This window comes from Thermobia domestica, chromosome 10 (genome assembly GCF_964235325.1).
Source record: "Thermobia domestica chromosome 10, izTheDome1.hap1.1, whole genome shotgun sequence".
NCBI lineage: Eukaryota > Metazoa > Arthropoda > Insecta > Zygentoma > Lepismatidae > Thermobia > Thermobia domestica.
In genome coordinates, this window is record NC_137463.1 from 133,776,557 (window position 1) to 133,799,762 (window position 23,206).

Sequence of the window (23,206 nt, forward strand, 5' to 3'; positions counted from 1 at the left end):
GTACCAGGTAAAAGCTATTTATCATACACGCATATAACTTGTGTTCAGAATGCATGTTACAGACATTATACATGACACGTACATCACATGTTCTATACTGGTACAGCGGCTGTACTTGCACGTCTTCTTCGTTGACAGGCGATTTACATACGTTTTTATGGTAGATCTATTAGGGTATCTACCGTACAAACACATGTGCAATAATACCGTTCATCAGTGGTGTAATGCTAGATTTTTTGGTAGGTATACGCTCGATCGTTTTGAAAAGTATAGTGTATACGCAAGACTACTTGGCGTATACGCACTCCAATATAAGCTCATTCTTTCGTAAATGTAAAGTGAGTATACGGTGGACTATAAAAATTTTAGGTGGGTATACGCCCCATTACATCCCTGCCGTTCATGCCCTGTACATGTTTGCTCAACATGCATGTGTAGGGCGTTTAAACTGGGGTCATTTTCAGGCACCTGCACATGTGCCTGTCCCACAGGTGGATAAAGGGCCTGTGTTACATGCGCCTGTACATGTGCCTGTTTTTTTCATAAGGGAGTCTACGCATGCGAATTTGCGAATACCTGCAAATCGCCTCTGGGTATGTGTAACATTATTTTATGCTAGAATTGTCTAACCAGGGATGAGTCCTAAGTTGAACCTTGAATCTGGGGATAACCTATATATTTCCTGAAAGAATTGGTCGAGCAAGTTCCGAAACAGGTTTCAATTCCTTGCACGAAAGTGACCCTACCCCTTCAGGGTTGGAAATATACAGAACAACTTGATTTATATGTCTTATATATCGAAGTGCTCCGCATGACTAGAAGAATATAATATGCACTACCCAATTATATCTTATATCATGCATCAAGGTAATAAAACAAAATGCGGAACAGTTTGATATGGGACATATAGGTTAAGTTGTTCTATATATTTCCAACCCTTAAGGGATAGGGTCACTTCCGGACAAGGAATTGAAATCTGTTTTGGAACTTGCACGACAAACCCTTTCAGGAAATATATAGGTTATCCCCAGATTCAAGGTTCAACTTCGGACTCATCCCTAAGAAACCAAGTTGGTCGCATTGTGATTCATAAAGTTTATACGGTATTTTCCACAAAGTATATTTATTGGGATATGAGAATAGGGGTACATATGACACATTAATTAAGGCAACAATTATCTCAGAAATGAGAATCTGAAATCAATTTGGTCGTATCAACATTCATAAAGTACGTACTGTATTGTCCACCACAAAAGGTCACTTTGTGGGAACTGGAAAAAAGAAGTGTAACACATTAAATTAGTCTAAAATTGCGTCAGAAACGAGCATCTAAATTCAATTTGGTAGTATCGTCATTCATAAAGTACATACGGTGTTTGGGGTCATACGTTTCGTTTCGGGGTCATATTGAAAACACCAACTTTCATCACCAGTGATAATTCTGTTCAGTAAATCCGGGTTGGATTCCATTTGGTCCAACAAATCAGCCGCCACAGTCCTCCGGTCATCTTTTTGTTGCTGTGTGAGATTTTTCGGAACCAGTTTGGCACACACTTTTCGCATTCCCAAATTTTCAGTTAATATCAGACGCACTGTTTCTCAATTCTTGTTCAGTTCATTCGCAATCATTTTCACGGTTGATCGTCTAACCGCTCGCACAAGTTCTCTCACCCTGCTGTGTTATCTTCCGTTCGTGTTGTTGTGGGTCTCCCACTGCGATGTTCATCTTCGATTTTTGTTCTGTCTTCCGCAAACATTTTGTGCCAACGATACACCTGTGCCATTGATAACACTTCATTTTCGAAAACCTGCTGAAGCTTTCGGTATGTTACCGCGGCAGTCTCACCAAGTTTCTCACAGGAGAAGATTGCGTAGTGCTGCTCAATATTACGTGCTTCCATTGTTGTGACGGGGGTCCAACACACGATCGCACTCTTCAACCTCTAATTGCACAATGAATAATATTTCATGAGTGCCACGTGCTGTGCTAGTGGAGCAGGCCCAAGGTCACACGCTGGCGGCGGTTTCAGTCTGCAGGGTGGTCAACATCAGCTGAAAAAATCATTTTCATTACTTTTACTTTATTGTCGGAATTCGTATATATATGGTGACTATGTATAGGCGAAGCTATAAAGGGAGGCCTAGGGTTGGTTGAGGAAAATGCTGGCTGCTAATTGTTGTTGTGGTTACGAGAAGTGCTTTTGTTGAACAAGTGTTTTTTGTTCCTAAAAAAGAGCAGAACAGAGAGAACTGAGTTCAAACTCATTGTCCCTATTGAGGATGTTGTTTTTACGTGAGATAGCTATGCTTCTTTTATTATACTATCCCAAAAATTGCTGCATTTCGCTATTATGGTAGTATTTGTAAAACTGACTCTGTGATCCCGAAGACGAATACAATGTCTGCATTCGAAACGTCAAAAGTCGAATATATTTACCTGGCTCGTAGCCCGAGAAAAATTATTAGAACCACGTCGCTAGGAAATATTCAATTCTTTCTTCAGAGAACAATGAGCACAAAGAAAATTTGATACTTGGTCTCTGAGTATAAAGAAGGCGAACTCTTGAGAGCACTCATTTGGGAAGTAAATGCTCTGTGAGCTCTGACATCCAAGTCTACTGCTCCCTTTTCTGTATAAATCACATAAAGAGAGAACAATGAACAAAGAGGAGACCTGATACTTAGTCTTTAACTATAAAGAAGCATTGTCTATTACAACCATTTTCGGCTAAATGCTTTATGTTAATTCGCTGTATTCTTTGTTTAAATCATATAAAGAGAGAGAACAATGAATACAGAAAATCTGATACTTAGTCTCTGACTATAGAACTCTCTATAGCACTCATTTGCAATTGAATGTTATGTAACGTCATAGATTTGTTTTCATTGTTCATGAAGAAAGAGAAAACAGTGAGATGAGAGGAAAACAGACATTTAGTTTAACTGTAGAGAAAGCAAGTTCTCTATACCAGTCATTATAACTGAAGTTCTATGTCGTCACAGTTTACTGTCTTGTTCTCAGTAAATCACACGAAAAGAAAACCGAGTACTTACCCTTTGGTTATAGAGAATATAAACTGTCTATAACAGTTATTTCCAACTAAATGATCTGACATCATAGTTCTTTCGTTTGTAAGTCACATGGAGAAAATAATGAGTAAAGAGAGAGAGAAAAAAAAACTTATACTCGCAATTCTTCCTTTTATTTCTAACTCAGAAAAATAAACACACTGCTGAACAAGACTGCACTTATTTAATATTAAAAAAAAAAAAAAAATACACGTGACGTTTCGATCTTCTAGCCAAGATTCTCATCAGACGTACACAGAGTCTATTTACTCATTATTTTCTTCGTGTGAGTTACAAATTGACACACAATCATAGTCATACGTTTTGAAAATAAACTCTGTGTACGTCTGATACACAGTCTTGTTCAACAGTGTGTTTATTTTTCTGATTTTATTTTCAAGACGTATGACTATGATTGTGTGTCAATTTGTAACTCACACGGAGAAAATAATGAGTAAATAGAGAATGCTGTATTATTGCACGAATACTGTCTTCATAATAGTCATGTACTCTGTCTATTATAAGTTGTAAACTAAGAATCTTTCCTGAAACTATCACGACCGAACTCAGAAAATAAACTCCGAAGTGATGTATTTATTATTATTTATTTACTTACTTTTAAAGAAAGTGTCTTGAAACTAACTTAGAATGGAGTTTTATACAGTGCAAATTTTAAATTATTTTTGTTAGATTCCTCTCACAACATCCTTCCTAGATAGACATTGAATACTCTAAAGCTTTTTCCTCCCATCCTCTGAACAATATATCAGAATTAGCGCTACTGTTTGATGAGGTACGCTTACGTAGGAACACTTAGATTCGGCATTGAAATTTGAACATACTAGCAAAAAGGAGCTCTACTACAATAATGTATATTTAACACAACATTATAGTCACACATTCTACCGTAGTTTAATTCTTTTCATTTCTCTTATTCTACTGGCCACAGTGCGTATGGTTAGTTCATCGGGTCCCGATCGAACTTACTATAGTGGTCAGATTCCACTTTAAACTGCAGGTCTCGTCTTCTATAGCTTAATACTGATATAAGACGTAAATACAAATCAATCAATTACTTGTTTCGTTTCGCCTACCGTATCTTATTTGTTTTCTTTAAGAAGATTCATATTCAATAAGGGATCAAAGTAGTGCTAAATGGGAAACGTAAAATATTGCAATTTAAGTATTATATTTTTCCCTTTACATTTTTTGAAACATATATTTAGTCAGAAGGCAGAATCTGGAAAAGTCTCTAAAATATAAAGAGTTGAATCAACACGAGAGAGTAAAAGCAACCGGTAGTCCTAAATCATCAAGTCCACTATTCTGATCATTTCTAGACCGCCGATCGCTTAATACAAGCGGAAGTCCCCCCCCCCCCGCACACCCCCAACTCCTCTACTGAAGCTAAAATATGAGCGTTTCTAATAAAATATTATATCTACAAAACTAATCAAGATATTGATGATTTTTTTTTTTCGGTTTTATCTGTAAGGTGCTTTACGATTTTGTCTATTCATGCTTTGGATAGACCCAACGGTGTTTCGGAAAATTTAACATAAACATTAAAAATTGACATATTTTATCCTTAATATTTCCTTTTTTGCTCTGTATTTTCCCAATGAGGTGTAATACGGAAAGAACATCCCTAATTAAATTTGTAGAGCATAAAATTATCTTTCCAACGGTACAAATACTGTTAGGTTTACTTCCAGAAGTAGCCGTACAGCGAGGTAAGTTTGAAGACAAGTGCGCTTTGATTTGAATGGTGATGCCGGATGGTACCACCTAATTTCAGTTCAGTCAATAAAGGTTTTGTTTCCGAGATAAAAGCTGATTTTCCCAATATTGGAAGAACAGTTCTTACCCTTCTCTCTTGAGCTTTCCCGGACTGTTCTGATCATTTCTAGATCTCCGGTCACTTGATACGACCATGCATTCCATCGCTAGAGGTAAAAAACTCGTAAGTCACATGTTGGCAAGTTACTCGGGCAATGGAGTATAAATCCGGTGGTGAATATAGTTACATTTATATTTGTATCTAATATAGCATTTAGGGTGTAAATTTTATAAATGTATCATCTCAAGCAATTAAATTTTATACGTCGAGAACCAAGATGACGGATGCAGGAATAGCTTATTGGACTTAGGGGCCGTCGACATATTACATAACGCTATTTTTAACCAATTTTTAAACCCCTCCCTTCCCCTTGTCACACTTTGTAACGCAAGGCCTTCATTACATAACACTTTTGTATTTTTGTTTTTTCACCGAATTTGCTTATTTTGGGGGTTATTACAACAAAAAAAACTATTTTTAATGGCAGAACTTTTATTACAAAATGATTTTATTTTGAATATATTTGTAGTGTTTTTCGCCAATAAATCAAAGTACGTATTAGAAAATGGTTGGGCGGTGGTTACGATCACTAACAACTAACTCCGGAAAAGCGTGTTCTCTAAATCCAATGCTGCGATAGCCACAAAACGGAGCTTTATTGTATAGTAATACACGCAGGGTTTGTCACCATTCATGCTGGTGTTTAGTGCGTCTTCGAATCCCTTCTGTATGATTCAATTTAAATAGGTTATAGTTCGCAATTTTCCAAAACAATAGAAATATATACATATATATATATATATATATAAATGAAAGTGACTATGTAACTTCATAACTCTCTTGACCACCCAACCGATCTCGATCATATTTTCAACATAGATAAAGTTCTGACCCGAGATCGTTTTTACAATTTCACTTTGAAGGTGCAACTTGGGAGAGAGGGAGATATATAAAAATGATTGAAAATGATCGATGTTAGTGTCAAATCCATAGTTTTCGGGGTCGCTGAGATAAACAGTGATATTTTCGATGCAGTTTAAATCCAAATTCATCCCGCAACTTGGGGACATGTGTTCCGTGTTAAGCTTCTTATTTAATGTTGTTCTCTTGTTTAGTGTCGTTACAGATGCTGAGTGAAGATTGGAACAATGACTGAGGAAGACCTGTCTTTGTTTTACCGGTAAAGAGGAAACAAACTATCTCCACTAATTGGGATGCTTGCATGTTCTGCGAGAAGGAAGCGCCCTTAAGCATAGGAAGTTCTTTTAGTATAATGATAATCAGACAAGTCTATTCCACTCGAAAACTCTACGAGACGGAAAATGAAGTTCTTGATAGACTTTTCTCTCATATTGACTATTTGGAGGGGAAATGACCCAAGTGGCATTCCAAAACTTGTTATTCATCTTTTTGCAGCAAATCCAACTTGCAAAGACTTGAAAAGCGGAGGTAAGGTATTGTTGCGAGTTCTGGTGAGTGTCCCCTCGTAACTTCAAACTCTTTTCCAAAGACCAGATGTGAAGTTCCCCAAGTGAATTGGAAGCAGTGCATTTTTTTTGTCAACAACATATTCATTGACGAGGATTTCTTCACCAACTGTTAACAAGGTGTGAGAGTAATATTGAAGAAATTGCCAAGGAGGATCAAACTGTTCATTGTCAGATATCTGCTTTAGATCTAATTGCGTATGAAGCCAAATACCACTCATCTTGCCTGCTAAAATGGACAAGACAGGTGAAGGCATATCCAGAAAGTTCCTCAAAAAGAACAGCCTTGACCAAGCATTTTCGGATTTGTGCGTGATTCTTGACAAAGGTTTGAAATGTGGCCAAGTGTATTCGCTTTTTAGTGTGACTGAACGATATCAAAAACTTTTAGGTGATCATCTTATGCTGCCAACAAGTTGAAAGAGAAGTTGCTGTGTCATTATGGAAATTGAATTTGTTTTGTTCGTCCTCTCGACCAGAAAAAATCGCTTCTTATCTTACCATCTATACCATCCTATACTGCTGTTCAGCCTGCAGAAGTATTGCAATCTGCTAATGAGGATGCAGATATCGAAGAAGAGTTATTAATATTGTCAGTCTTCCAACCAGCAGACGTTTCTCGCAACCATAAATTCAGTAGCTACAAAAATACGATCAGATATAGCATCAATGCCCGCCACGAGAGTTACAACAACATAGAAACACACGCATGAGCTGTTGTTCCTGATAGCTTGTATATGCTTATCGAGCTGCTATTGATGGGTTAAGACGATTCTGAGGTTGACTGTACAACTGTATTAAGTATTGCGCAAGATATTGTGTACGCTGCATCAAAAGGGAAAAAAACTAACATCAAAGCATACTGGCTTAGGTATCTCCGTCCATCAGGCTACGCGATCAAAATCGTTAATCCAACTGCTTCATATTGCTGGACATACTGTCAGCTACGAAAAAATGCTTCGAATCGAAACCAGCGTGGCTGAACTGCAAACCAAGAGGTTTAAAGAAAACGATTTTAATTTTATTCCAGAAACGCTAGTTTCTAAGCGCTTTGTGCAGTTTGCGTGTAACAATATCTACATTCTAGAAAAAAAAAAAACTTTGGATGGAAAAGGCAATTTTCATGGGATTCAAGTAAATGCATTCCAGAGGAGTCCAGCTGCCGCAGTTACAAACGTGGGAATAATCCAGTCAGTACAAAGTACTGAAATCCATCTCTGTTGAACTGAAAGAAATCATGGAAAATGGTGTGTATGGGTGTTTCCAACCAGATGTTAGATCTTCCGTAATGTCATATCCTGAAGACTTCACCGCAGATAGTGAAGTAAAAGTTAATACAAAAGAATTTATTTGGTTGATGAACATATATTACAGTACCATGAATGAAAAGCAGAATATACCTGGATCGTCAGCATTTAATCAACAAATATCAATTGTCAATGCACCTGTCACCACAACAGGTTACCTGCCGATCATTCCGTCTCCTGCAACTGAATATGACATGTTATGGGCTGCTATCTGCCAATGTCAAAGGATAGCTGAATTTTAGGTCAGCCTTCTACGGTGATTATAGTTGATGAAGCTTGTACTTCAGAGCTAAACAATTAATTTACATACAAATGTAAATTACATAGACAAATAAACATAAATTACATACAAATATAATTATTACAGTTTCTGCAAAAACATCTATTAAAGTGACCATTGAGAAATTACAGGCCAATTCTTGATGTTAGAAATACCTTTCAGGTGTACAACAATGTTATCAATCAGCTTATGTATCACCTGTAAATGGAGTTTGCCCTCACTTAAGACATCTTTACATACTATATATTCTTACATTATTCATATATTTTTTATTATGGTACGATAAATATTTTTGTTAAAGAAATAAGGGATTATTTTCAACGACCGGTAGAAATACCGCACACAATTACAGTTGAAAAATCGAAATCATCTTGAATATCAACTGTAAATGGATTTTAACGCAATAAAAGACACCTCTACTTATCTCAAAATTTTGTGATCTTCAACGCACGGTCGTATCAAATGACCGGAGAACTAGAAATGATCTGGACAGTCCAGGTAAGCTCACGGAAGAAGGGTGAGAACTGTTCTTCCAATATTGGGAAAAAATTGGAAATATCAGCTTTTATCTCGGAAACAAAACCATTATTGACTGAGCTGAAATTCGGTGTACCATTCGGAGCATCATCATTCGAATCAAAGCGCACTTGCCTTCAAACTTATCTCGCTATACGGCTACTTCTGGAAGTAAACCTAACAATATTTGTACTGCTGGAAACATAATTTTATGCTCTACAAATTTAAGTAGGAATGTTAGGGATAGGTGGAATAAGACACTATTCTTCTTAACAGAGAATCCGGTCCTTAAATTAAAAATATCAGCCTTCCTACAGAAAAAGTTGATCTTTTAGCGGGAAGTTAACTTTCTAGTTCACGTTGTTGACGGAGATCCGAATAGAGGCTTTTATCTCATAAATATCTTGTTATAGATCAATCCACAGAAGTGCTTCTCTATTTGGTAATTTATTTAAAGAGTAAGTTTTCCAGTTTTATGCATCTGATTATCTTTTTAGTTTAGGTGTATGCACATCTCAGGTATCAATCTAAAACCACACTTGCTTTGGTAACTGAAGAACTCCATTTGCTTTGATAAGCATATCTATAGGTTCTAACCAGAAGAAATGATACTCAGATCCAACATCTTCCTCACATATTTCCCAAATCGGATGCTCCATAGTGTCCTGGAGGAGAGTATATGGATTATACGTAGGTAGCACTAGAATTCTATTAGTGTTCAACGGAATAAACAATAGAATACTCTAATACAATTGATTTTCAAATTTCTGCCGCTGACACAAACAACTTTGCCTTCAAATTTTTATTGAAGGAACTGACCTACGAACGATCCTCTTTCTGGAAATAGTATTCTGTATGCATTTATATTAAGATATACTCCGATGTTTTATAGGACTAAACAAAACAGTCAATAATAAATTAAAATATATAATTTCTTCGCTAAGTTGATAACACAATTTACATATAAATACTGAAATGAGAAGAAAGTATCAAGCACTTACTTTACAGCTATAGTTTCCTTCTTTCTGCTCCGGAGCTGCATATATTGTTGTTCCAGCATATTTTGTAGATGATTGCAATGAACCTGAATCATCCTCGTTGAAGGAAAATCCAGTAAGAAATCGAGCTAGGCCGAAATCTCCTACTTGAGCATTAAATTTGAATTTTGGGCCCTTACTTATAAAAATATTCGACGGCTGTAAAGATACAAATTACAAACAAAAGACTAATATAATGTATATACCTCTCCAAACTGACAGGATATATGATTTAGAAAAACAGAAATGCCTGAAAAAATTAACTTATGATTAACACGGAAGTGGAACCATCGTTAACCTGCAGAACAGCTTCGATTGCCGTGCGATTGAGGCACGTAAATCGTGAATGGTTTCCAGAGGAAACTATACCATTTCTCATGCAAAGCAGTACTCAATTACATCAGCAAACACGAAAGAGGATATCTGAGGAGTTGGGCTCCTGATTTTGAGCTCCAGGTGATCAATAACGTTGAGTTGTGTGGATTAGGTGTTCCAGGGCAGGAAAAGGAGTTCATCTCGCTTTTCACGAAACAATGCCTCAACAACTCTAGAAGTCATCTTCGAAAATTGCGTCATTGGCCGTAAACAACATATAGACCATAGAATTTCCGTGGTTACGTAAAATATCCACATAATCAGTGACAATAATGAGTATCGTAAGAGTAATCACAAGAGCCACAGAATACCAAGAAATTGCGAACCGTCCCCGGTTTCACGGTAGAAAGGAGACCTTCAGAGCATAACTTCTTTGTGCATCCGCCATACATATGTCATATTGTTGGGAATACAGTGAGAGATGACTCATTGGATTACATGTTTAAAATTTTCGTCAATTCGCTTTGTATATTCTCAGCACCATTTTTTTTCACATTTCTTCACTTCGTTGTAACAAATAGTTTGTAAATTGCAACCCAATTATGCACCTTGCGTCAGACTGTGATTGTCACAGTATGCTTTTCCAGTATTAGTTAAGTTCCATACTAACTTTTGCCACATTCGCTCTACAATCCTTGGTGACAAATCTCGGCGATTGCTGTCAACATCAACAACGCACATGGAATTCAGCAACTTCGAAACTCAGAAAGGCTTTACATTTTGCATTATCGCCCTGTGCTTGTTTTAGCAGACGCATCCGCTCCACCTTGCCTGACATATCACTAACAGCCAAGTGCTACACAGATTCTCTATATTACCACTTCACTTACCTCACGGTAAACACGTGTTGCAAGCTACAGGTGTTTTCATTATTTTGATGACCCACTGCAATTGGCAGCAATGAATTACAAGTAGGCCTAACTGTAAATATTACTTTCTTTGCACTTTTTACTTGTAATCGATACATTTTGATCCCTTTTTAATTTATTCGAAATATATTTTAGAATAATCGTTATTAATTCTTTTCATCCAAATTTCAAGGCTACATAATATATATATTTCACACTAGTAAACAGTCGGTATCAGAGGTGGCCATTTTCCACTGGGCTCGCTCGGGCTCGCGCTCACCTGTCTCAACTGGACTTGCGCTCAATCGAGGTCGCGCTCACTTCTCTCAACTGAGCTCGCACTCACTCGGGCTCGCGCTCATCTCTCTGGACTGGGCTCGCACTCACTCGGGCTCGCGCTCGCCAGTCTCAACTGAACTCGCGATCATTTCTCCCAACTGGGCTCGCGCTCACTCGCGCTCGCACTCACTAATCTTATCTGGGCTCGCACTTACTCGGGCTCGCGCTCATCTCTCTCGACTGGGCTCGCACTCACTCGGGCTCACGCTCACCTGTCTCAATTGGACTCGCGATCACTAGCGCTCGCGATCACTTCTCCCAACTGGGCTCGCACTCACTAATCTTATCTGATCTCGCAATCACTCGGGCTCGCGCTCACGTCTCAACTAGACTCGCGATCACTAGCGCTCGCGATCTCTTCTCCCAACTGGGCTCACGCTCACTCGCGCTCGCACTCACTGATCTTATCTGATCTCGCACTCACTTGGGCTCGCGCTCACTCCTTAACATTAGGCTTGCACTCACCCGGGCTCGCGCTTAGTTCTCTCAGCTGAGCTCGCACTCACTCGGACTCTCGCTCACTTGCGCTCACGCTCTCTCGACTGCGCTCGCGCTCGGGCTTAGTTCCCTCAATTGGGCTCACGCTCACGTATTTCATTGGGGCTCGAGCTCACCTGCACTCGGGCTCACTTCTCTGAGTTGTGCTCGCACTGACTTTTTTCATTGAGACTCGAGCCCAAGCCCAGTTGATCGCGGGCTTGTACACCTTCATGGGCTGATTAATAGCGTATGCACCCTCCAATTTCAACCCCTGATGGAGTTGTTACAATTAATCGGATTTTTCTAACTTTTCCTATTTTTGCGGCAGCCCAAACTATTATCTACATCGATTTTTGTTAAAATAATGTAAGTCACTTTTATATCGATTTTTATTGTTTCTGTTTGCAGAATCTACGTGGATAGAGCTATCATTTAGTTACAAAATAAAGTTTTTTCTTATAGAAATACCTGACACGTTAATACTAAACTTCGTTAAAACAGCTGCTTTAACAAAATGAACTAGTCCTACAAGTCATAGGTTGTTTATGCAGCTGAAATTTGAAATACTGTTGATTGATTAATTGATTATCTTTCACCGTCCCCTTTCATCAGCGAGGATATATGAGACATGGACTTATAGTTTTAACGTGGAATCTGAACCACTGTCGTTCAATACTTTTCCACAGGGAATCGATCGTCAAAGTCGCGCGTGCCAGCCACTTGACCAGTAGGAGGGCTTGTAATAGTCCAATGATTTTTATTGGGAATAAATTATAGGTGATTTTTTTTTTATCGTTTAGTCAGCGTAACGAAGATGATATACTGATTGTGAATGTGATAGTGCAAGTATTGAACCATTGTGTGGTCTACAATCCAGTACACACTTTCTGAACCCCTGTTACCAAGGCATTCAAAGTAAAAGTGTTAGTGCTCTGAAGAATGTTAATCCTCCCCCGTCCCATCCCCATTGTTAAGAAACCAACTATCCAATCCCGAGTCAGTGAAGCGGAAATCGACCTTGGCCGATGATAATTTTGTACTCAGGAACTGCATGAATTAGTAAGTACAACAAAATTAGTAAATCCCAGGTATGTTAAAAGCAGACCTTCACCTTCAAGTTTTATTGTATTGCCAAGCCTCGAGGCTCATTCATTGTCGTGCTCTGTAGATAATAGCTATGTATCCGAGACCATGTTTCAAAACCATACACTGAGAAAAAGTCTACGTGGCGTACGTAAAATCGTATGTTACATATGTAAATCATGTAGTTTTGGGGCTGCAAACGTACTACAAACGTACTGGAAACGTATAATTGAAAACGCATGTTTTATAATACTTTCTGTAAGCGTTCCATGTGTACGTACTTTCCGTATGAAACAATATGGGCGGTCAGAATCTCATACAAATGGACGTATATAACATACATATATGTACAGGGCCGGATTTAGGGGTGAACCGGTGCACGTGCAGCGCCTTCGTTGTAAATATACACTATCTAAAATTAGAAACTAGCAGTGAAAATAGCAACACTTTCCGAAGCTTTCTGCCGTCATGTTTCCGTTTGAGGATTAAAAGAAAGAGGAGTTTTGCAAAAGCAATAGTTTAAGTTGATTTTCTGAATGTGCAAGGAAGCGGATTCGCCAAGCAAAGCAATATAACATTTGTCAAGTAGGGAAGAAACAAGTCAGGAAGAGAGAAGAATTTTTCCTGCATATCGTTTGCGACCCTCTTTAAATGTCGCGGACATAAGCTCACCTATGTTAATGCAAAAGCGGACATAAGCTCACCACTAATAATATAATTGTGTTATAATTAATGCAATAAAGAATACCGGTACAATAATGATAACTAACTACATTTATAGGTTAATTAATTTAATTGTAAAGGAAAATAAACCTGAATAAAATAAATACAAGTAAACAATGGAAAAATGGCAAACAGAAAATATGACAAAAATGAAAACTAGACTTCGAATATTAATATGAAGTAGATTTTGGGTATTAAAATATAAATTGAAAACGGATTTGGACAAACTGGAGAAAGCAATCTAACCCCCTCCCCTATGCTGAAACTTTCGGTGCAAGAAATTTTGCAGCACAGAAACATCGGAAAAAAGGATTTTAGGGAAAGGGTATTTTTTTTCTATGGCTGAAAGCATCTGAGATATATTTCATTTCGCTTTAGAAAAACGTAAGATGGGTATAAAGAGGTATTAAAATCTAGACTTTGACTAGCAGTAGGTCTCATTCAGTAGAAAATAGAGCTATTAATGCTATATATCAGTTGTCAGATATAAAAAGAAAATAATAAGGATGTTGCAGGGTTTAATGTATTAAACGTGAGCGGACTTTAAGGAACTTGAAATAAAATGCTCCAGATATTTAAATCTGGGCTTTGACTACTAATAGACCTAGTTCCTCAATAGAAAATAGGCTATATGACTAACGTCATACAGGAGTTATCAGACATCAGAATATAATATTAAGAGTGTTGCAGAGTTCAAGTCTTAAGGCTGTCATCACACTTGCAGACCAATACTCATCAAATGAATCTCTTTCTTATTTCCTAAGATCAAAACAACTTATGAACCAAAAAAAGCTTAGTGTTAGTCAAAAAAAAGATTTGTTTGAGTGTTGGTCTGCAAGCACGACGGCAGCACTAAGAAGCAAGGCCTAAATATATCTGAGTATGATGATTTCGTTTAAAAAAAGTCCTGTTAGCAAGCAAATTCTATTATGTAAGTATTCATGCCTAATCATGAAATTATTTTAATGCAGTTTAGAACGACAGCATGTATTATTCGACAGCATGTATTATTCTTTACCTGCACCATTTAAATATTTTAATCAAAGGTGTTATAAACTAGCCAACTATTTAATTATTTTATATAGGTTAGAAGAAGAAGTTAAAAATATAATTAATATAAAAATGTTTTGTATCTTAGGATGCTGATTGTGTAACGATAGCAACGAGAGAATACATTGTGGTATGATGCCTGCAAACAGCCTAGATTTAACTATACAATAAATAATTCGAATAAGCAACATTTGCAGTTTTTGTGTTAATTTAATACGTGTGCAACTCACTTATTTGAACTAGGGCTCAACGATTACGTTGTATAATGGTGCCTTCACACTGGGAATAGCTAAAAACTGGTAAGAAGTTTAGTAAACCAAGTTTAGCAGAGAACACAAGTGAGTGCTACGAAGTTGTTTCATTCATTGTGTACTATTTGAAAGTATAGTTAAATTACATACATCATTGAGTCGATTAATAATTATACCATCTTGAGGAGTGGAAAGTTAATATATAGAAATACCAGGATGGATTTATCAGATAGTGAAGTTAACGACATAAGGACTAATCAAAGTGAAACTGGTGCATCTGAGAATTTGGCAGATGTACTCAAACAAATATCCCGTCAAATGAACGACTTGCAACGAAAAATTTATGTGTCTCAACAGCAGTTGGATGACAAAATGGATGCTTTACAGCATAAAATTGAAGAGCAATTTGAGGATAAAATGACCAATTTGCAACATAGAATGGATGTATCGCAACAGCAATTGCAATAAAAAATTGATACATCTCAACAGCAATTTAATGACAAGCTGAACGATTTGCAACAAAAAATTGATACTTCTCAACAGCAATTTAATGACAAGCTGAATGATTTGCAACATGAAATGGAAGAACAATTGGATGACAAAATGAACCGATTCCAACACAAACTAGAAGATAATATATATCAGCGTCTGGAACAGTTACAGCAGAGAAACGACCATAAATGGAAACAGTTACATCAGCAGCAAAACCAAATGAATGTACAAATTAATGCCAGATTCGAGAAATGCGAACAGAAAATGGAACAGGGAGCTGAAACCTACACCGGAGTACAAAATGCCGTCGAAGTTATAGAATCGGTTGTAAACGAACATTCTAATAGGATTAAAGGACTTCAAGAGGAGTTTCATACTTTCAAGGAAAAGTATATTTTTGCTGAGCAGATGGAGCGCGATGATGGACCTAGGAATATCAATCGACCTCCTGATAATGGGACAGAACCAACACCTCATTCCCAAGCAATTTTTGAAGATAGCGGATCATCGGATGATAGTGAAGAGAGCACCGAATCAGGAAGAAGAACGAAGCATCCTACACGGAAGAGTAAGAACTCTCACGGTAACTGTAAGTGTTCTAAATCTTATAGTAATGATACGCCTCTGCGATTCAGTGAAATAAAATCTTTAACAAAATTCAGCGGTGTGCCTGAGGATATCCCAGCTAGGGTATTTATAGAAAAATTCGAGGACGAGTGTGAATTAATGGGAATTAGAGTCAAAATTCATGCAACTTCTTCCCCATGTCTTATTACCCCCATGTTTGACTTGGTACAAAGCAATCCGAGATAACATTAATGAGTACTCTGATTTTAAAGAGGCGTTATTGGCAAACTATGAGAACGATTTCATGTTAGCAAATAGGGACGCATTACTAAGAACGAAATCATTTGACCCTAAGATACATAAAAATGTTACTGAATTTGTAGTGGCCACATATAATGAATTAAAAGCACTTAACCGAAACCAACCAGAATCACGTATAATAGCTTGTCCGTATTTTATTACCATTTAGACTACAACAAATGTTGATGACCGCTCAATGTGTCAATTTCAACCATTTAATCATGTTAGTTCAGAGTTACGAAAGTCAATTTCTACCACAAAGAAATAGCAGAAACCCAGAAAAAAGTCAGGTTACTTCTAGACGTAATAATATTAATTATGCGTACATTCGAAATTTAAGTATTCAAAATAAAGATAGTGTTAATTCTCCAGGAAATAGTGTCCATTGTTTTGGTGCTAGAACAAATAATCAAAATAGTACCGGCAATTCAACTCAACCTAATTATAGATATGGTAACGGTAACAAAAGTTACAGGAACTATAACAGGAATTTTAGTAGAAATCGCAATACGAATCAGCGTACTTTGTTACAAAATAGATTCCTAGAGGGACAAGTTTGCAATAACAGGAACTCAAATTCAGGATCTTTATGTAATCGATCGGAACATACTCAAGAGTGCGGAATACAATGTACTTTATTAGATTGTACTTAGGATTTTGTTAATGTTTATGTTATTCTTTTATGTTAATTTAGTATTTGCGTGTTAACTGATATTTCATTTCAATATGTTGTGATTCAATATCAAACCACGTTATCTTATAATTTAATTAACATCAATTTTGTTGATTTTTCCTATCACAATTCCATCTTATTTTTCTTCTTCTGAATTCTATATTATCTATGTCGTATTTTACCTATGTAATGAATATATGTGACACCTAATTATCAAGTGCAGGAAATATATTTTGTAACATCCCTATTTATAATGAGTTTAAATACTCAAAGAGCCTCGACCATGTTACTTTAAAAAAAAAGTATGCTTGGACCAAAAACATTTTTAATTGTTCATAATTTTTGGAATAGACCCTCCTCTACGATACTATAAAGAATTTGAAGTATAATTAATTATAAAAGAATATTATTGATATAAAGAATAAATAAAAAGGAATATAAAGATATGTATTTATATGTATTGTGAACTTTGTATATACGAGGGCTATCCAATAATTAATGTATACTTATCTTTGTAAAGTTGTCATACGGTCCAGAATTCTTTCTAGAAGTGCTAAATCACTTCAAGAAGTCCTGTCGGGAGCCATTAAAGATAGAACGACAGCATGTATTATTCGACACCATGTATTATTCCTTACCTGCACCATTTAGATATTTTAATCAAAGGTGTTATAAACTAGCCAACTATTTAATTATTTTATATAGGTTAGAAGAAGTTAAAAATATAATTAATATAAAAAGGTTTTGTATCTTAGAATGTTGATTGTGTAACGATAGCAACGAGAGAATACATTGTGGTATGATAGCTGCAAACAGCCTAGATTTAACTATACAATAAATACATTCGAATAAGCAACATTTGCAGTTTTTGTGTTAATTTAATACGTGTGCAACTCACTTATTTGAACTAGGGCTCAACGATTACGTTGTAAGTTGATGAATTGTCAGGCTTATAAGAAAAATTTGGTTCGAAAATTTCCAGGGCCAAAATTAGGCTTAATGTCGCCTATGCTTCAAACTTGCAACATCCCTATTTTATTCTGATATCTGATAACTGCTATACGACATTAGTAGGTCTACTTTCTACCGAGTTATTTGGCCTATTTGTAATTGTAGTCAAAAGCTAGATTTTAATATCCAGGACATTTTATTACAAGTTCCTCAAGGTCTGCCCACGTTTAATACAACGCAGCTCCGCAACGTCCTTATTTTTTATACCTGATAGATAAGTCATATAAGATAGTAGCTCCATTTTCTGCTTAGGAAATAACTAACACCTGAATTTCAATATTGGGTGAATTTTATTACAAGTCCCTCAAGGGAGCTTATGTTTGCTATCGATGAGCTTTTGTCCGCCCCTGTAATATAAGACTGTCATGAGCTTATGTCCGGTGAGCTTTTGTCCGACACCCACATTACGCATAGATATCTCTTGTTTTTAACTAACACACAGATTCTTTGGTTTTAATTTTTATTTATTTATATTTTTGTAGAAGTAAAATTAGAAGTAGAAATTTACGGAGACATTACAGGTATTCAACATTCATGAAATTACAGAACTTATAATAACAAGACCTAAACGTTTCCCGAAAGTCTGCTAAACGTTTGGTAAAGGAAGTAACAGGATCTGATATCAGTGACTATAAGTGTTGGTTAAACCATTTTATAATAAAACAGCTACCTCTGTGGAAGCTAAAAGCAAACCAAAAGGAAAAGGGAAACTTTCTTTGACCCCTTTATATCGGTTTGAATGGAACACAACGAAATAATTGTACTTCAGAGGGTATTGCAATATCAGTGGTCTCATAGGGTCTACTCCAGTAATACTTGCACGAGTTCCGGCCTATCCTACAGGGACGTGCTAATCAAAGCATTAAAAATTAGCGATTTTTGAGAAATTTTGGTAGTGTATACCTCCAGATCAATAACTTTTATATATAGAGAGAAGGAAATGTAGAATAATATTTTCTAATTTTTTTAAAATGTACTTTTAATCGAAGGGGGCTTGCAAGAGAAGTAACACAGATAAAAATTAAAAGAGTTTTTGTTGCTTCAAACTAAAAGAAGAAAACTTTTCTACTACATTAATTGTCATATACAACAATCAGGGCCGGACTTCAGCGGATTGGACCGATTGCTCCCAGTCGGGTCCTGCGCTAGAGTTTAATCTACTATCCAGTGCCGTGTTAGCAGCATAATATTCCCCTGTGGAAACCAGTGTGGCTACTATGACTAAATTCTGCAAGTAATACATGTAATTAATGCATTCTCCTCGCGGGATACTCGGCCAAGTGATCATCAGACTGTTAGATGGCTCTGTTATTCTTGGCTTTTGAAGTGCTCACAATATCATATTGTAATACATGTACATCCATGAGCATAAACAAGGGAGCGTATAGCTTGTTGGCCTCTATGGAGAATTTGAGGAAGTGAATAGTTTCTATTAACAAACAAGCAATATTTTCTAAAGTTAATTCTGCAGTAGTTTCTTTATTTCTTTACGTTTCCAACTTCTGATGAAAAAATAGGCCTATTAAGTGATATGACACCTCCATGAATACCGGGATCATATAGTCTTAATGCGATTTCTTTACATATTTTTGTGCAACCTGAAGCCCCACAATAGTGTTCCCATTCGGGCCTGCATCTTCTAAGTCCATTAGATTAATTTTCCCCTTACTTTGAAGCAAGAAAACTTTGTGACTTCCCTCAGGAGCAACCTCTACTTTTAATTATGTATTTGAAAGCATACTGTCCTGATAAAATACATTAAATATGAATATTTCTTAATTTAGGCCAAGTTTAAGAGTATTAAAACTGAAAATTTGAAAGTATGCGTTGATTATAGCCTGTATTTTGTTAAAACAACACTAAAGAAAATTAGACGTTAATGAAAACTCAATAAAGATGTTTATGAATGAAATTTACGTCATAACATCAGTTTGAGTCGAGAAGTTATGTGTAATACTTTCGAAAATGGCAGGCATATTGTGGTTCTAGTTTTTAATTCATCTTTACACTTCCTTATGTATGTTAAAAGCCGGTTCTTTAATGGCGTAGCATAACGGAAAAATAGTACTTATATAAAATGAGGTAATATTAAGGACTACGTTAAAAGAGGAAATGTAATTATGTCAAGTTACGAAGCTATCGTGAAATTTAGAATGTTTTGTGTTTGTTTTTTTGGACCTTAATATTCTCTTTCATCAGTGAGGTTAAGTGAGATCTTGCTCGTCTGGAAGATGAGAATACATACCACTTATTCACAGTGAATCAATATGAATAAGTGCTGGCAACCCTTAGCTATTTCGTCAGGTATGTGTTAATCTTCACGGTAATAAGATTTGATAAATGCGCAATGAAAATATTGTGTCAAACAACATCAAAATCGCGTTGTAACCAGGGGTAAAAATGGATCTGAAAAGGTTGGGGGAACGCATGACTTCATGACGTCCCTTGTGCCTATCTTTGCCCACTATTTTTTAGGAAGTGGAGAGACGCCATAGATATTTTTGGAAGTGCCAGATGATGTCCCCCGTGTTTTCCCTCACTTTTAACTCTGGTTGTAACAAACGACACGCCATCGTTTCAGGGTAGCTTTCGAAAAAAGACTTTAATGAAAGGAAGTGTGTGTGTGTGTGTGTCTTTTTTTTTTTTTTTTTTTTTTTTTGGATGTTGAATTGCTATCTTTCTCTTTTTTAATAGCCCATTCACTTATATGAGGAAGTATTTTTCTTTTAAATAGACGATATTTTAATCATTCAATTTTACTAATTTCCTCTTCTGGCCTATTTAAGAGTTCCTTGCTTTAAAAACATTCAATGTAATATTGTTTTAGTTTTTATTTATACCGGTATATATTAAAATTACATAATACAGTAGTTAAATTTCGCATAGAATACATTTAAAGATCTCAAGAAGAAGTACTCAGTAAAATTAACAGGCTAAAACTCTTTTTACTTCAAAAAATTAAAACAATGTTTCCTCATAAATTGATGGACTGAATAACCATTATGGTGCAAGTTATCAACATTCTTAAGAGCTACTCTTCTTTATTGGGATTTAAAGAAGCTACAATTAAATAATACATAATTATTTCCCTCGACTTTTCCATGACCGCACAGCTTCATTAGTTGCTAGTAAATAAATTTCCTACTTCGCAAGGTCAAGTAGTTTCCTTAAGAAAAAGAGAAAGAAAGAAAGAAAGAAAGAAAAAAAGCTTGGATCATGGAAGTTGTTGCTAAAACACAAAAACAAATACCTGCCTCAAACAAATACCATCCTCTCATAATAACCATGAAAAAGTCGGTTCTCTATCGAAAGGTGTTTGAAGTCCTCTAGACAATAAAATGACAGCTCAGACCTCAAGAATGTGCTTTTTCTTTTTGTAAAGTTGTTTCATTCTTCCTTTACAATTCTGCACATGGAATAAGTTTCCTATTTTTTTTTTTTGACTCTAAAGCAAATGAGTCCACATGAGTGTGAAGTGAGTGCGGACTCGCACTCAATTTAACTCGCGCTCACGTTCATTTCTCTCAACTGAGCTTGCACTCACTCGGACTCGCGCTCACTTGAGCTCGCGCTCACTTCTCCCAACTGGGCTTGCGCTCACTCGGGCTCCCGATCACTTCTCTGAACTAGGCTCGCGCTCATTTCTCTTAACTGGGCTCCCGATCACTTCTCTGAACTAGGCTCGCGCTCATTTCTCTTAACTGGGCTCCCGATCACTTCTGTTAACTGGGCTTGCGCTCAGTTCTCCTGATTGGGTTCGCGCTCACTGTGGCTCGCGCTCACTTATTTCATTGGAGCTCGGGCTCACTCGGGCTCGCGCTCAATTATCACAAATACACTCGTGAAAATATTTTGACACCTTTAGTGTAGAGTGGGAACAACTGGACGGCAGGTCAACTGAGACATTGATTGCTGTTACCATCTGGTGGGAGTAAAGAAAACAGAAGAGGAAAGCAAGAACATCTTTGACAGGTAAAAGTAAATTCTTCGTATCATATTATGAATGCACTTTTCCCCTTAGAACAGTTATGTATTCTTAAGGTGAATACCTATGTTCACTATGTGCTTTTAGGGTTCCAACATAGAAAGCCGATTCCATGTGCTAGGTTAAGCGTGTTTGAGTAAGGAGATGGAATATGAAAAATGGCAGTTGGTCAATTGGGACATTTCGCGTGGGGACAACTGGGAAAGTGTCCCGGTTGTCCCCACTGGATATGTATTTGTATGTAGTGCTTCTAATAGTGTAAATAGCTTAATATATTCTGTTTTTGTAAATCTAATGGCAGTTAATCGTAAGGACTGTATTATAGGCATTGTTTCCATTAATAATTTACTTCACATTGCAATAGTTTATCTTCATCGCCTTATGACCAATTTAATCAACCTACCTATTACTTATTGGATGCTTCATGTTCACAAAGTTTTCAAATTAGAACTAATAACAATAAAAGTTAGAAGCATTCTCAACGTTTTTCTCATATTTTTTGGCTATAGATCTAAAGGTTACTTGTACAATTTTGATCGCTAAGAGTAGCAATTAAAAATAGGTCCTAAGTATGATGTCTCTTGTTTATATTGTCATATACAGTATTTAAAACTGATACTGGTTTGCCGTGTAATGTTGATCATTTAATGTAAATCCCCCTTATTCACATGTATTATCTTGTCTCAGTTGACCTGCCAATGTGGACAAATGGCAAAAAATACACTGTCGAAGTAACTTGAACAAATTTTTATTGAAATATTTTTCTATTAACCTCCAAAAAATGTGGACTGTTCCCAAAGGATCAATCTTTAATATGCCACCTTTGGTTTCTCAATTGAAGCAAAATTGTAGGTTTAAAAAAATCTGAACGGAAAATTATCCCAGTTGCCCCACTCTACCCTACGTAGTACCACAGAATATTCTTAGTTATTAGAAAGTCTGTACGACTATTAACACACAGTTCTTGACTATTGTAAAGAGTATATTACTCTGGATTTCTACAGGCAAATTAAGTTTATTTGGTATTTACAACTTACACTTGTTTTCAAATACCAATATAAGCGCATTGTATGATACGTCGATTTTGCAGAACTTCATTGTTTGTCTTAATAATCCTTTAGGTGCAGAGTTTGGATTGCTAATTTTGGATTTGGAGTTGTAGGGTATTTAAACATTCTTGAAGACTCGATCAATACAACAAATCGATCTACATATTTAACTGAACATAAATCTTGCCTGGTGTTCATAATGTATATTTTTATTGTTTTATTCTTTTCTTAATTTAAGTGTTAACAGTGTTCTTATAATTTAACTGAAGCTACACATGTAACATCCATGCTAAGTTGCAATTTGCTTTTCTGCATGAACTTACTCAAAACCAACCAATATTACATTGCACCACCAGAAGGTTATGCAGTGCTTGATATACTGTTCAGAGTATCATGTGTTGAGAGCTGTCGTTATTTTACCAGAGGATCAATGCAGCTGTGTAC

General features: G+C 36.4%; 1 protein-coding gene across 5 annotated transcripts in view; it reads right to left on the bottom strand.

The window, feature by feature from the left end:
- The window catches only part of LOC145662718 (eukaryotic translation initiation factor 2-alpha kinase 1-like), a 242,736-nt gene that overhangs the window by 69,563 nt on the left and 149,967 nt on the right, over nt 1-23,206 (bottom strand). For all 5 annotated transcript variants that reach the window (XM_081728576.1, XM_081728575.1, XM_081728573.1 and 2 more), the window contains one exon: nt 9,501-9,695. In XM_081728576.1, coding sequence (XP_081584702.1) covers nt 9,501-9,695 — 195 coding nt within the window. The remainder of the gene's footprint in view (nt 1-9,500; nt 9,696-23,206) is intronic.